This window comes from Salvia hispanica, chromosome 5, assembly GCF_029641045.1.
Source record: "Salvia hispanica isolate PSC_SH4W2 chromosome 5, Shi_PSC_v1, whole genome shotgun sequence".
NCBI classification, from domain to species: Eukaryota; Viridiplantae; Streptophyta; class Magnoliopsida; order Lamiales; family Lamiaceae; genus Salvia; species Salvia hispanica.
In genome coordinates, this window is record NC_142696.1 from 25,187,331 (window position 1) to 25,203,056 (window position 15,726).

At 39.4% G+C, this 15,726-nt stretch overlaps 1 protein-coding gene and 2 long non-coding RNA genes across 3 annotated transcripts; 2 read left to right on the top strand and 1 right to left on the bottom strand.

The window, feature by feature from the left end:
• The first annotated feature begins 4,470 nt into the window (after positions 1–4,470).
• On the top strand, positions 4,471–6,051 carry LOC125186216 (cytochrome P450 71A6-like). Its single transcript, XM_048082564.2, has 2 exons — positions 4,471–5,364; positions 5,440–6,051. The coding sequence occupies exons 1-2, from the start codon at positions 4,471–4,473 to the stop codon at positions 6,049–6,051; spliced, it is 1,506 nt and encodes a 501-aa protein (XP_047938521.2).
• Positions 6,052–7,347: 1,296 nt separating this feature from the next.
• Positions 7,348–9,161, bottom strand: LOC125190145 (uncharacterized). The gene is made up of 2 exons (XR_007170861.2): positions 8,486–9,161; positions 7,348–8,290 (listed from the first exon to the last, which is right to left on the bottom strand). It is a non-coding gene; the product is annotated as an uncharacterized LOC125190145 (long non-coding RNA).
• Positions 8,844–12,237, top strand: LOC125190146 (uncharacterized). The gene is made up of 3 exons (XR_016130889.1): positions 8,844–8,976; positions 9,499–11,560; positions 12,085–12,237. It is a non-coding gene; the product is annotated as an uncharacterized LOC125190146 (long non-coding RNA).
• The last annotated feature ends 3,489 nt before the right edge of the window (positions 12,238–15,726 follow it).

Genomic DNA, 15,726 nt, shown 5'->3' on the forward strand with positions numbered 1-15,726 from the left:
TGACGGGAAGAGTGTTCCAATCACTCATGTTGGCACTTCTCATTTCCATTCCTCCTCTTATCCTTCTCGTTCATTATTCCTCAATAATTTGCTGCTTGTTCCTCAAATTACCAAGAATCTGATGAGTGTCTCTCAATTTGCTCTTGATAATGGAGTTTTCTTTGAGTTTCATCCTACCTTTTGCCTTGTTAAGGATCAGGTCAGCAAGGTTCCAATCCTCAAGGGCATCCTTGATCGGGGACTATACAAGTTCATCCTCCACAAAAGCACTCTCAACACATCTTCCAAATCTTCCACTCCATGTTTCTCAAATTCAATCAATAGCAGATCCTGCTCAGTTGCTGCTCTTACTCCTTTGCCAGAAGTGGTTCCTGATGCCCCTGCTCCTTCTGCTCTACATATAGCCACACCCTCTGCTGCTCTTAGCTTAGAATTATGGCATAAAAGACTTGGTCACTGTACTCTTGATGTAGTCTCCAAAGCTTTGCAAAGCTGTAATATTCCCTTCATTTCAGTGAAATCAAAAGTTTTATGCAGTCCATGTTGTGTTTCCAAGAGTCATCACTTGCCTTATTTTCCTTCTAACACTGAATATTCTGCCCCTCTACAACTCATTCATAGTGATTTATGGGGTCCTTCCCCTGTAACTTCAAGGAATGGATTTAAGTACTATGTTACCTTCATTGACCACTTTAGTAGATTCACTTGGCTGTATCTTTTGAAAACCAAGGCTGAGGTTCATTCCGTCTTTAAACATTTTAAAGCCCTTGTAGAGAATCAACTCAATCTCAAAATAAAAATTTTGCAGAGTGATTGGGGAGGGGAATATCGAAGCTTAACCAAATTCCTTCATGATGAGGGTATCCAACACAGACTCTCTTGTCCATACACCCCGCAACAGAATGGACTTGCTGAACGCAAGCATAGACACTTAGTCGAAACCGGCTTATCTCTTCTAGCTCAAGCTCATCTCCCATCTGATTTTTGGGATGATGCTTTTGTTACTGCCTATCATATCATCAATACCCTTCCCACCAAGACTTTGCTCCATATCTCACCTTTTGAAAAGTTGTTTCATTCTAAGCCTAATTATCATAAATTAAGGGTGTTTGGTTGTCTGTGTTTTCCCTATCTCAGACCATATAATCAAAACAAATTGCAATATAGATCTACTCCTTCCACTTTTCTAGGATACAACTCCTCTCATAACGGATATAAGATCCTTTTGCCTTCTGGAAAAACCATTATTACCAGAGATGTTTTGTTTGAGGAATCATCATTTCCTTATCATAACATTTCCACCGTTTCACCCTCTCCTCTTTCTCCCAATCATTCATGTCATGCTCCTTCCATTCCTCTATGCTCTTCCTCTCCAAATCCTACCTCATATTCCCCTGCTCCAGCTGTTCCTGCACCACAGTACAATAACCCATCATCTATCCCTCCCATGACTCCTACTATCATTCCTGTGTCATCTCCTCATACTGTTCCAGCCATTCCTACAGCACCACAGTCCAATGACTCCTCATGTATACCTTCTCTCACTCCTATTATCACTCCTGTGTTATCTCCTCATGCTCATGACTCCAGCTCATCATCTAATCCACCAACCCCTCCTGCTCAAACTCACCATATGGTAACAAGGAGCAAATCAGGAATTGTCAAGCCCAAAATTCTCACTGTCCTTCTTGTTTATTCTCTTCCAAAATCTGTCAATCATGCCCTGCTAATTCCTGTTTGGAGACAAGCTATGATGGCAAAATTCTTAGCCTTATTGAGGAATCATACTTGGACCTTGACTGTCTTACCACCCGGTAAAAATCTAGTTGGTTGCACTTGGATCTTCAAGTTAAAAAAACATGCTGATGGCAGCATAGCAAGGTACAAGGCTCGATTAGTAGCTCAAGGGTTCTCTCAAGAACCGGGATTCGATTTCTCTGAAACTTTCAGCCCGGTGGTCAAACCAAACACTATCAGATTGATCTTATCTCTTGCTGTCTCCTCCTCTTGGAAGATCACACATCTCGACGTGAACAATGCTTTCTTGCATGGTAGCATAGATAAAGAAATATACATGCAGCAGCCTATCGGTTTTGAACAAGGGGGGCCTCATCTTGTCTGCAAACTGAACAAAGCCATTTATGGCTTGAAACAAGCATCCAGATCTTGGTTCTTAACTGTGCAGGCAGCTCTTATCTCTCTTGGTTTCTGTCAATCCAAGGCTGACACTTCTCTATTCTACAGGATCACCAAGTCTGATGTTACTTATCTTCTAATTTATGTAGACGATATGTTGATAACAGGCAGCTCCTCTTCTATCATTGATGATATTATTTCCAAATTGAGTGCAAAATTCTCACTCAAGAATCTAGGGGAAGTGAAATGTTTCTTGGGAGTCGAAGTCACTCCAACATCAAATGGTCTTCATCTTAATCAAGCAGGATACATTAAAGAATTACTTCAAAAGGTGAAAATGCAAGAAGCAAATGGTTGTCCAACTCCCATGATCTCAAGCTCCAAGCTCTCCAAGACTGATGGAAGTCCATTCTCAGATGGAAAGTTATATCGAAGCACTGTTGGTGCACTCCAGTATGCAACAATTACAAGGCCGGATATTTCTTTCAGTGTGAACAAAGTAAGCCAATATATGGCTTGTCCGCTAGATGAGCATTGGAAAGCTGTCAAACGGATTCTCAGGTACTTAGCAGGATCACCAGATTATGGTTTGCATATCCTCAGCTCGAATCGAAATTTAGTTGGTTTTTCGGATTCGGATTGGGCTGCCGACATGAATGACAGGCGATCAACTACCGGATATTGTGTGTATTTTGGCAGCAATCTCATCTCTTGGTGTTCTAAGAAGCAATCGATGGTCTCTAGATCTAGCACCGAAGCTGAATACCGAAGCTTAGCTCATGTTGTTTCTGAGATATCATGGATATTGTCTCTTCTTGGTGAGTTGCAGATTAAATGTTCAAATGTTCCCACTGTTTGGGTTGATAATTTGAGCACCATCTCGCTTGCAAGCAATCCCGTGCTTCATGCTCGCACAAAGCACATTGAGCTCGATATTCATTTTGTCCGGGACAAGGTACAAGCCAAGGTCGTAGAGCTCCGGCATGTGCCTTCTATTGATCAAATTGCTGATATTTTAACAAAGCCATTGGGTAACCAATTCTTCTCGAGATTGAGAAACAAACTGGGAGTTACTTCTCTATCCTCGCTCGAATTGAGGGGAAGTGTAAACGTTGTCTCCTTGAGCTTGCATCCGAGTTCAGTCGAGGATGCTCCCAGCCCAAATGATATCCATGCATTGGATAGCAAGCACCATGTAGCACGTGACCAAGGTAATGCGGAGGATGTATTCCCCTCGAGCGGTCCCCTGTCCAGCTGGAAGGAGGTGCTCCTTGGTGCCAGCAAGACTAAATCAATTTGGATAAGGAGAAGAAAATATGTTTCTGTTATTCTATTTTGTTTGGTAGTGTATTAGGGTTTAGCCTATTAGGATTCTAGGTCCTTCTGTGACCATGTATTTAAACAAGTTTTTGTAACATTGTTATCTAACGGGAAAAATACTAGTTCACCTTTCTCAACCTAGCCTTTCTCTACAAGTTTTCACTCTTTGACCGGATACGGGTTTTAAGAAATGTAAAGAAAAATTGGTTGAAAAAGTTAGTGGAATGTGAGACCCATTTTTTTATATTGGTTTTATAATAAAATGTGAGTGAATTGAGTTAGTGGAATGTGGGACCTACTTACTATTTATGGTAAAAATGAAGTGTGGCTCTTAATTGGGGACGGACTGAAATGGAAAAGTGTAACTCTTAATGGGGGACGGAGGAAGTATGTATTTAATCTATTGTTGTTAATATTAATACTCAAGGATAATACTCTCTCTATCGTCTAAAAATAGATTTCATTCCTTTTTTGTCCGTCCTCTGAAAATAGATACATTCATTTTCAGGAAATGAATCTCTCTATGGCGAGAATCATTTTCCATGAACTCATTTTTTTTTCTCTATCTTTTTTACTTTACTAATTTTATATTAAAATTCGTACCGTTTTAAATTTTTTTATTTTTAAGGGACGGAGGGAGTATATTCCAAAAAATTGATATTTATAAGAAAAAATAAATTAAAGTGTCCAAATTTTATTAATATTTTTAGATATACAGCCCGTATTATGGTTGTTTAACATTACTTATTTTCTAAAATTCGACGTCAACAAATGCTGACGGATGGAGCATCAATAACAAACATAATTCTATTTCTAAAATTAGCAAAATACAGTGGACTTTCCATCTAATCATCATTTTAAGCCCATCCATATATGTTAATTACATGGCCAATCAATCCTATTTCTAAAAATGACACGATATTTTGAGTGGACTTTCTAACGAAATTATTATTCTTTCTCATCAAATTATTATTTAAAGGCATTTCGGAAACCCTTTCTCCATACAAACCAAAAATGGTTGCTCTCTCACATTTGTTGGCTGTGATACTCTCCGCCTCCATCTTCCTCTTCTTCCTCAACAGATGGCGCCGCAGCAGCTCCCCGAAGCCCCAGGGAAGGCTGCCGCCTTCTCCCCCAAGGCTCCCGCTCCTCGGAAACCTCCACCAGCTGGGCTCAGCCTTCCACAAATCCATCCAGTCACTCTCCCTCCGCTACGGCCCCCTCATGCTGCTCCATTTCGGCAAGGTTCCCGTCCTCATCGCCTCCTCGGCTGAGGCGGCGCGTGAGATCATGAAACACCAGGACCTGATCTTCTCAAACCGGCCCAAACTCAGCATCGCGAGCCGGCTGTTCTACAACAACCGGGACGTGGCGTTTGCGCCGTATGGAGAGTATTGGCGGCAAAACCGCAGCATATGCGTGCTTCATCTGCTGAGCAGCAAAAGGGTTCAGTCCTATCGCCACGTGAGGGAGGAAGAGACATCCCTCATGGTGGAGAAAATCAGAGAATTGGGTGCTTCTTCAAAGCCCGTGAACATGAACGCCCTCATTCAGTCTCTGACGAATGATGTGATTAGTAGGGTGGCGATGGGGAAGAAGTATGGTTTGGGAAGTGATACCAGGGAGATTTATCATGAGTTTGGGCTGCTGTTGTCGATTGTACCTTTGTGGGAGTACATTCCATGCTTGAGTTGGACTAGAAGGTTTGATGGTTTGGATAAGAGAGTAGAAAGAGTGGCTGAGGAGATGGATAAGTTTCTGGAATCTGTGCTTCAAGAACATAGGGTTAGAGATAGGAGAGAGGGTGATGGTGGTGATCTGGATTTTGTGGACATATTGCTTGATTTTCAGAGAGAGAATGCAACTCGCAGCCCTATCGAAGATGACTCTATCAAAGGCATTGTTTTGGTATCAATACTTTTCTTTTACATTTCCATGCTTTCTTACTTTCTTATATATATATGATTAATCTTTCTATTGAAGGATATGTTTGCTGCTGGAACTGATACTTCATTCACAACGCTTGAGTGGGCGATGTCGGAGCTGATACGAAATCCAAAAGTTATGAAAACTTTGCAAAATGAAGTGAGAGAAGTAGCTGGAAGCAAGGAAGAGATTAATGAGCAAGACTTGGATAAAATGCCTTATCTGAAAGCAGTGTTGAAGGAGAATCTAAGGATGCATCCACCGGTTCCAGTGCTAAGCCCTCGTGAATTAGTTAAAGACACAAAAGTATTGGGCTATGACGTTGCATATGGTACGCGTGTGATGATTAATGTTGGGGCTATTTCAAAGGACCCGTCACTGTGGGAAAATGCTGAGGAATTTCGTCCGGAGAGGTTCCTTGAGACGAGCAAAGACTTTAGAGGTCTGCATTTTGAGTTTATTCCATTCGGGGCAGGTAGGAGGGGCTGCCCTGGTACTACATTCGCAGTGGCGGTGATTGAGCTTGCATTAGCCAAGTTGGTACACAAGTTTGACTTCACATTGCCTAATGGAGCAAAAATGGAGGAGTTAGATATGAGTGAATCTAATGCAATCATAGTTCATAAAAAGTCTCCTTTAATTGTTGTAGCTACTCCACATGTTTGTTAGGTAATGCAGTGCTAGTATTTTAAAAATTGGACTGCATCAATCGGTTAAACTATAAACTGATGTGTTGCCCCGTCTGATCTAGACATAAAGATTGCCTAATAATTGTACCATTACCCGAAAAAGTGGATTTGCAGTTGTATTGCATATGAAATTATTCCTTAATATCCATGCATTTTTGTGTATAATGCAATGCTACTATTACATGTTTCTTTTGAATGTTGCATGTATTACATATAAATAGAGAGATAATCAAAACAAGAATGCATTTAAATTCAGAATTATCTAGAATGCATTTAAATTCAGAAATGCAGTTCAAATGTTTACCCATAGGATTAGATGATCTAATGGTTAATAATTAACCAAAAACACGGAAAATCATAATTGAACAATTTTAGGTCATAATATAAAATTTGAGTTTAATGTCATGATCATTTTATGTCATGCTTTGTTAGCATGACCTAAAAATAAACTAACTATGACCTACAAATGCTCTTGGTATGATTTCGTTCTGCGTTTCTGTATTTAAATCTAGTTTTCATAGAGATTATATTAATGCATATATTCTTTACAATATATCCAAAATATACCGGACTAAAAAAATACTCCCCCTGTTTCATGTTAATTGAGTCGTTTTTCTATTTTTGGCAAAAAGTAATCATCTCTCTTATTTTATTCTCTCTTTTATATCTTTTACTTTAGTCTCTCTTACTTTATTCACCATCCACTTAACACACTAATCTTAATCTCCGTCAAGAAGTGCCTCTATTAACAAGTAACGGAGCAAGTGAAAAATTTAAGTTAAGTTGTCATTCATTGCGTTCTAAATTGTTACTGTAATTTAGTAGCATTAATCAAACATAGAAACGATAATAATAGTGTATGGTGGATCAACTACTTGTGGTTTGGATATCGCGACTAAATACAAAGACTCGAAATCCAAAATAAACATTTATAACAAATTGAGCTCTGTTTTTTAGTGTTGTAAGTACATAATATAGATATATAATAAAAACACAATAATTATACAATGAATAAAAAACACTTGTTTGCAGTTACTAAATAGCACGTGGAGTGGCGAATACAATCAACGGATTGTTAACCCACTAGTTTCATTCATATCCAACCCCTTCTCATTCAATCCATAGGGCAATCCGAAGTCGAACTTGTGCACCAACTTGGCAATAGCAAGCTCAACAATAGCCACTGCAAAAGTAATCCCGGGGCAGCCCCTCCGGCCACTCCAAACGGGATCAACCCGAAATGCATACCTTTGTTGTTAAAGAAGGAAATAATCAATTTGAAGAGGAAATCACCAATTCCCAAAATTAGGGGATTGATATAGAATAAATTATTCCCTTACCATGTACCCCCACTACAAATGAAACCTTTTCCTTTTTGGGTTGTCCCACTAAAAATGAAACATTTCCTAAAATTAAAAAAACCTCATCTCTACTTTTTCCCTCTCTTGTTCTATTCTCTCTACACTCAACTCACAAACCAACACTACATAAAATCTCATGCCGAAAAGCAAACGTTTCATATTTATTGGAACGGAGGGAGTACATGATTAATTCACCCTATATAAAGGGCTCCTATAAACGTAATGACAAAACACATTACACCAAAAAACTCTCTTCTTGGCCATTTAACATGGCATCAGAGCCAACGATTCTGAGAGCACAGAACAGAATCACCATCGCTCATAAAACCCTTTCTCGAACATCTTGACCAAGAACCTGCGAGAAAAAGCTATGTCAGAAAATGAAAAAATCATCGGTGGCCAGAACACATCCGAAGCGGATGAGTTTGCACGCCTCTTCTCAAACTACATGCGTAGAAGCCTTTTGCAAAACCAACCACCAGAAATTCATGAAACCAAACCAGAAAAAGCCCCGTACAAAACCGATTCTCAGCCCTTGACAGAAGGGTTTAAACTCGACGGAGAGAATTTATCCGTTGTGGTCCATCCTGATGCACAACGCAATCAGCGGGCGGGGGATGGTATCTCACATCACCGGAGTTCCAACCCCACCGTCGAGTATAGATCCAACGTTTACACAGTGGTAGGAAGCCGATCACTGTGTATTCACGTGGCTAGTCCAGAACATCGAGACCAAGCTAGTCAACCGAGTTGCCCAATAACCAACTGCGAAACACATATGGGACAGCCTAGCTGTAACATATAAAAGCGGCGGAGGAAGTGTGGAATGATCTCAATGAGATTTGGACGGCAAGTGACCTGAAAAAGACCAAAGCGAATGAAGGACCTAGAGGATCTTCGTGTCTACAATGAGGAAACAGAACAAGATCGACTCTATCAATTCCTTACTACACTGGATGATAAGTAGTATCAATTAAAGATAGAGCCACTTCCCTCCCCTAAACAGGCGTACAACATAGTGAAGCGAGAAGATATCCGTGCGGGAATTCTCACCTCAGAGGTGAAATCCCCAGGAGATGGGATTGGAGCAGGGCTGTTCACAGCAAGAGACAGAGGACGACCAAGCCACTCCAGCGCTCTTCGCGGCGGCGGCGGCAACGGAGGTTGGAATCAACGGCGCCCCGAAGACCGACGAACAGAGGAAGACAGATCGAAGCTGGTGTGCTCGAACTGTGGAAAACGAAGACACACCAAAGATCAATGCTTTGAGTTGGTGGGGTATCCGTACTGGTGGGAGTCGAAGCACAAATCGGTGCCCAACCGTCCGCCGTGGAACAAGGGCCACGCCGCCACGGCTGTAGGAACGGATGGAGGGCTAGTAACCGTCGTCGCCACCGAGGGCAACCGGGAATTGGTCGCATACGCCCGGGGCAACGAGCAGCCGGCGGTCGGCGCACCACCTAAGGTGGCCGGAGCGGCACAATTCGCCGCCGGAACCACCATGCCAGAAACGGATAAAGTGAACGAAGGAGCAGCGGCGGGAGGTAAACGAGGATTAGGTTTAGGATTTTCTCGTTTTATACCTACTCCTCCAAATCCTACTTATTTCAATTATTTACCCCATTGTGAGAATATTCCACATTCTGCCCCACAGACTTATAAATATTACAGGGGGAACCCAGATACTTTGGAAAATTCAGAAAATTCCCCAATTGAATGTAAAAATCGTTTCCAAGTCCTACAAAATTTTGGAACAGCCTATGTCGTATCTCCAGAGTCTGAAAAAAATAATAGGTGAATTTTTTATTGTGGGGCAACGGGTACCATGACGTATGATGAATCAGATATAACCAAACCCCATAAACCTCGCTTGTCGCATATCAAAACTATTAGTGGGGAATTTACAGTTGTTAAAGGGGTGGGGGACTGTGAAAATTTCTCCACATTAGAATTATCAAATTGTTTGCATGTTCCGTCGCTTTCTCACAAGTTGCTATCAATTAGTCATGTGACTCAAGAGTTGAAATGTACATTGCTAATGCAGCCGAATTTTTGTCTGTTACAAGATATCAGTACATGAGAGATTATTGGGCGTGGCACTGAAAACGACGGGCTGTACTATGTGGATGAGATAGCTCAAAAAGGGGCTGCCATGCTAACTCATGGGACTGTCGATAGGGAAGCTTGGCTTTGGCACCGCCGTTTAGGTCATCCATCTCCGGGTTATTTACAAATATTATTTCCTAATATTATTCCAAAATCTAGCATGTACTGTGAGACTTGTGTTTTTGCTAAAAGCCATCGAAATTCTTATCATTTGAGTGATTCTCGTGTTGAAACCTTATTTGCCTTAGTACATTCTGATTTGTGGGGGCCCGCACCTGTAACTGGGGTGCAAGGTTTTAAATACTTTCTCATTTTCGTAGATGATTGTTCTCGTATGACTTGGGTCTATTTTATGAAGTGTAAGTCTGAAGTTTTTGATCACTTTGTCCATTTTTATAGCCTTGTCCAAACCCAATTCCAGAAACCCATCCGAATACTTCATTCAGACAATGGAAGTGAATTTGTCAATTATAAAATGAAACAATTTGTCCTTGAAAAATGAATGACACATCAAACAACTTGTGCCCATACCCCATAACAAAACGGAGTAGCAGAAAGAAAAAACAGAATTTTATTAGAAATGACTCGTGCTATTCTCATTGAATCACAAGTACCAAAAAGATTATGGCCCGAAGCCTTCGCCACTTCCGCTTACCTTCTGAATTGATTACCCACCCATGCACTAAAATTCCAAACCCCTCTTGATGCCCTTGCCTTACATACCAATATCCCACAACATTTTTCCCTAAAACCTCGTGTTTTTGGTTGTTCTGTCTTTGTTCATATACCCAAACATGAAAGGACAAAATTGTCCCCTTGTGCTATTAAATGTGTCTTTGTAGGTTATGGGGTGAACTAGAAAGGGTATAGGTGCTTTGATCCTAAAACCAATCGCATGTACACAACAATGAGTTGTGATTTCCTCGAGTCTGAATATTTCTATGCCCACCTTAGCGGTCCGGGCGAGAGTGAGAATGATATTAGGAGTAATGTTAGTGACCCACTAAGCTGGGTGTCAATGCCAAGTGCCCCCGAAGCGGACCTACCAGAGGAAGCAGTACGCAATTCCGCTGAGCAAGTCTCTAATATAGTGTTACTTCTCCGCTTCTGATATCTGATGTAAGTCCTCCTTCCCTTGTGAATAACACTATAGAACCTAATATTGACGGTGGAAGCCAGGAAACAGGTGATGTTCCTACGGTTGAAGTAGAAGGGGTCGATCCCGATACTGGAGGGTATACATTAGCCTCGAGGACGAACATGGGAGTTCCACCAAAGAGATATACTCCGGAGAGAATCAAGCGGAAGGCCCGATATTCCGTTGCGAATTTGGTGAAAGGCCATCTGACAGAAATGGTACAGGCATTTGAGGAAGCACTCTATGATGAGGAAGAGACTCCACACTCGGCGGATGAGGCTACGTAACACAAGCATTGGAGATAAGCTATGAAAAAGAAAATTGATGCTCTACTCCGAAATCAGACATGGGAAAAATGTGTGCTACCTGAAGGAAAGAAGCCAGTTGGATGCAGATGGGTCTTCACTATCAAAAGGAGACTTGATGGATCGATTGAGCGATATAAAGCTCAACTTGTGGCACAAGGATATACCCAGACATATGGGGTAGACTACGCAGAGACCTTCTCACCAGTTGCCAAGATGGATACTATTCGAGTACTTCTATCAATCGCAGCTAACCGAGACTGGCCATTATATCAGTTCGATGTCACAAATGCATTCCTTCATGGTGAATTGAAAAGGGAGATATAAATGGAAGCGCCGCCTAGTTTCTCAAGTGACTTCAAGATAGGCGAATGGTGTAGACTGAAGAAGACTCTGTATGGACATAAGATCTCCAAGAGTCTTGTTTGGAAGATTTTCTGACGCAATGAAGAGTTATGAGTATAAACAAAGTAACTCAGATCACACTTTGTTCTTGAAGAAGAGTGGGGGAAAGACTACTTGTTTGATAGTGTACGTCGACGACATGATCATTACAGATGATGATGTTAAACGCACGAGGTGAACTTTTCTATCCGTAATATGTGGATGAAAATATGAAAATGTGAATCTATGTTTGTTGCTTATGTAAATGGTGTTGTCTTGCCATAAATGATTTGTTTTATGCCTATCTGTTTGGTTGGAACGTAAGAATCGAATTCGGGTCCGAGTGAGGGTGGTGTCCCTACTCGGATTAGTGTACAGGTGACCGTTGGAAGGTGGCCACCTTCCACGGCACAAAGATGATATAATGGAGGCCGTGGGAGGTGGCCACCTCCCCGGCTGGAGAAAAAGGTAGGTGACCGTGGGAGAGCACCATCTCCACGGCACTTGGTGTTCAGATATGGCAAAAGAAAGAAAGAACTTAGACTGATCAGTCGAACTTTAGCTCACAAAGAATTTAGTAATCTCGGGCCTTTTAAGAGAAAACCCTCGAGTGTTACTGTGATGGCATGACAATATTTTCATTTTATGTATGTATATTTCGGCAATGTGTTCACTGAGTATTTTTATACTCAGCCCTGCATATATTTCTAAATGTGCAGGTTGAGCAGTGACGGTGGGGAATGCTGAGCAGAGTTTATGATTTTCTTTATATTTTAAGTAGAGGCTCTCAGAGGTGCATGTCTCCATACATGTGACCGTATTCATTCCGCTGCGTATTGTTCTTCTATACTCTGATAAATATTTATTGAAAAGATCTCCATTCGAGTCTTGTGATTAAAAGTTAATTTGAAGTTGTTTCTCCCTTTATTTCTAAGTGAATATTCGGTCATTATTATCCCCTTTCTGTTCCCCTCTTCTTATTTCTCACCCCTAGTCACGGGTTCCCGGCTTTGCTATCCTTAGCAAAGTGCGGGCGTGACACACCTTCCACTAAATTACTTATATCCACGAAATCACTATCTATCTTCAACAAAGTATAATATGATTAATCTTTCTCTTGCAGTTAATTGACTGAAAATAATAAAATTACTCACCTTCCATAAAATTACTCATCTCCATGCCTGTCGGACTACAATTCGCCATGGATTGACGATAACAGTTTTTTTAACTAGGAGATTGTTATGCATGATTTAAGAGAGACGAAGAAGATGATGATTTTGTAAAGATCTTATGTGAATTGAGGAGTGAGAAAAATAGGAAAATAACATGAACTTTGGACACAAAATAACCGCTGAGATTGTAGTTCCTAATCTGCCCTTTCACGCTGGAAACATAATTTTTTATAAATAATTCGCCTGCCACATGGCAGGCAATGGAGCCATTCGATCATAATATCTAACGGATGTTATTGATGGTATATTGTCATGTTATATTGCGTTGTCAGATTAGCATCTCCCGTTATATATATATATATATATATATATATATATATATATATATATAGAGTCCTATTATCCACAAATCCACTCTTAAAGACCGAATCATCGAACCCTACCAAATTAGGGCTTTTAGATCTAGTTTTTTATGGATAAGATACATAAATTTATAAATTATTTTCGCCTTCATCACGAGCCTATTTTAATTCATCTGAAGGTAAATAAGTTATACTAACATGTTACGAAGATTTAACTTCGTTCCAGAATATATTACTTCATTCTAGTAGGTTTTTACTTCATTCTAGTAGGTTTTTACTTCATTCCAGTAGGTTTTTACTTCATTCCAGTACGTAAATGTGGTTTCGCCGTCGCGTGTCGTTCTTTCTCTCTACAATATCTATCGCCAACGCCACGGCGCTAATATGGTTTAATAAACACATGGAATAATGTAATAATTTATTGGAATGAAGTATGTGCAGAAGCATTTGAAGTACAGAATGAAGTAATAAACCTATATAATGAAGTAAAATGGGCTAGTAATGAAGCAGAAAAAAATTTCACAGCAGCACATCTCATCAAAAGAACTAGATCTAATGGCCCAGATTTGGTCTTAGTTCGGTCTTTAAAATTGGTTCGACATTGATCACAACTCTCATATTTATATATACTCCTAAATGCCGTGAGTATATTGTCGTAAGGACATACATAATGTATACAAAATGTTTTCGGCATCTTTGCATGCATGAAGCCATACATATATATAGTTGATAAACGCCCCACCATGAAGGAGTGCGTCTATTCGCATATAGATATTAATCATGCATTAACCGGACACGAGACTGAAAAGATGTATTTGTTCATGAGTTGGCAGTTAACGTGTAACTACCTTTATTTATCCAAACTTACACTAATTGCCAACTCCTTCAATTAAACTTATATACTTTAATCGTTTAATGCTACACTTTCCATTCCATTATCCATAACTTACGGCACTTTAATATATATACATATACAATCAATTCATCTATGGTAAATATAATAAGGTAAGAGGGGAGGGTTATCAATACACCCGGATTCTAATTCTTTAATCGAAACCGATCCATCGCGGAATCATCTTTAATATTAGAATCGTTAACTTTTAATATTATGAACTTACTCTTTAATATTAAACCAATAGATACATAGGTCACACAAGAATATAAATATTCTTACATTCTCCCACTTGACCTTTGTATCGTCTTGATGGTTTTAGTTACTATAATACGCACTTTATATCAAGTTCATAAATCCTTTAAATACCATATAAAACTAGAACTAATCAGATCATGGCGGTCACACATCATTATGCGATATGATCCCTTCCAAGTATCACAAATCAATTCTAATTTTATATTGTCCTTTCATTGAGATGATCCTTTATTCTCAATATATCATATGTTATCTAAAACCATAATTTATACATACTACAATGATAACATATTTAATAAACAGAAACAAAACTTTAATTGAATTCCAAGTGTCTTACACCTTATGAGAACAATATAATTCGCGTAGCAAGGCGTTCTCTATAATACCCAAATGCTTTTCATGGCCAGTAAACATTTTGGGTGATAATCCTTTATTTAACAAATCCGCTTCAATTATATTAGTTCTTATATGGCCAATGGACACTTTATGTTTCTGTACTTCTTCATTTACCGATAAAATACTTCAACGTCATGCATATCACCTTTCAAGTACTTATCTTTCCTTTAGAAGAAGATTTCTGCGAAATTATCACAATAAAATCTCAGCGGCTTGGCTATAATGTTAACAGTTCCAAGTCCCGAGATTAAATTTCACAATCACTTTTCATGAACTTTGGCCTCAAAGCATGCCAAAATTCAATGTTCATAGTGGAAATAGCAATGACAAACTATTTTCCACTTTTCCATAATATTGCTCCCATGACTTAAAGGAACAAATAGCCAAACGTCAATTTTCTACCATTGACGCATCCGACATAGTCTGAATCTGAATATCCATTCACTTTTAAGTCATCGGATCCCCTTTACATAAGCATGTGCTCTTTGGTGCCTTGCAAATACCTGAGGACTTTCATTGCAGCTTTCCAGTGATCCTTTCGGGATTACTTTGATATCGACTCAACATATCAACAATAATGTAATATTCGGTCACCTACATGCATATAAAATTCTTTCCATTTCCTTATGCTCCAATTCACTTTTAGGACATTGTCCCCTTTCTAAATTAGAGCTATCTTTAAAGAGCAATTTTCCAGTCTATCTCTCCAAAATTTTATTGATATATCCTTTATGATACAAATTCAATAATCCTTATGATAAACTCAAAATATTTCTATTTCGATCACATAAGATGTCTCACTGATATCATTCATTTCAAAATCCTTATGCTCCAATTCACGTTTAGGACATTTCATTTTACTGAACTTGTCTCCCTTCTGAATTGGAGCAATCCTTATAGAGAGATACTATTTATTAACATCATGTAACATACCCATGTCATTTGCAACAAGTAAAATATCATCAACATATAGGACTTACTTTATAAACTTGCTCCCACTGATTTTTATATAGATACTTCGATCAATAATGATCTCTAAAATACCATTCACAGGAAGCTTGTTTTAGTCCATATATTGACTTACTCAGCTTACATACTAATTTTTCTTGTTATGTGGTCAAGAATCCTTCAGGTTTGTCCATATACACTTTCTCTACCATTTCTCCATTCAGAAAGATGGTTTTTACATCCATTTGGTGAAGCTCGTGATCATAATGAGTCACTAAAGCCAAAATAATTCTTTAAAGAACAGTCACTTTTCATGGCTCGTTGGAATGAGTA

Coding starts and splice junctions, on each gene's coding strand:
- LOC125186216 (XM_048082564.2), top strand. CDS start 4,471: ATGGTTGCTCTCTCACATTTGTTGGCTGTGATACTCTCCGCCTCCATC. Junction 5,365..5,439: donor CTATCAAAGGCATTGTTTTG/GTATCAATACTT, acceptor TTTCTATTGAAG/GATATGTTTGCTGCTGGAAC.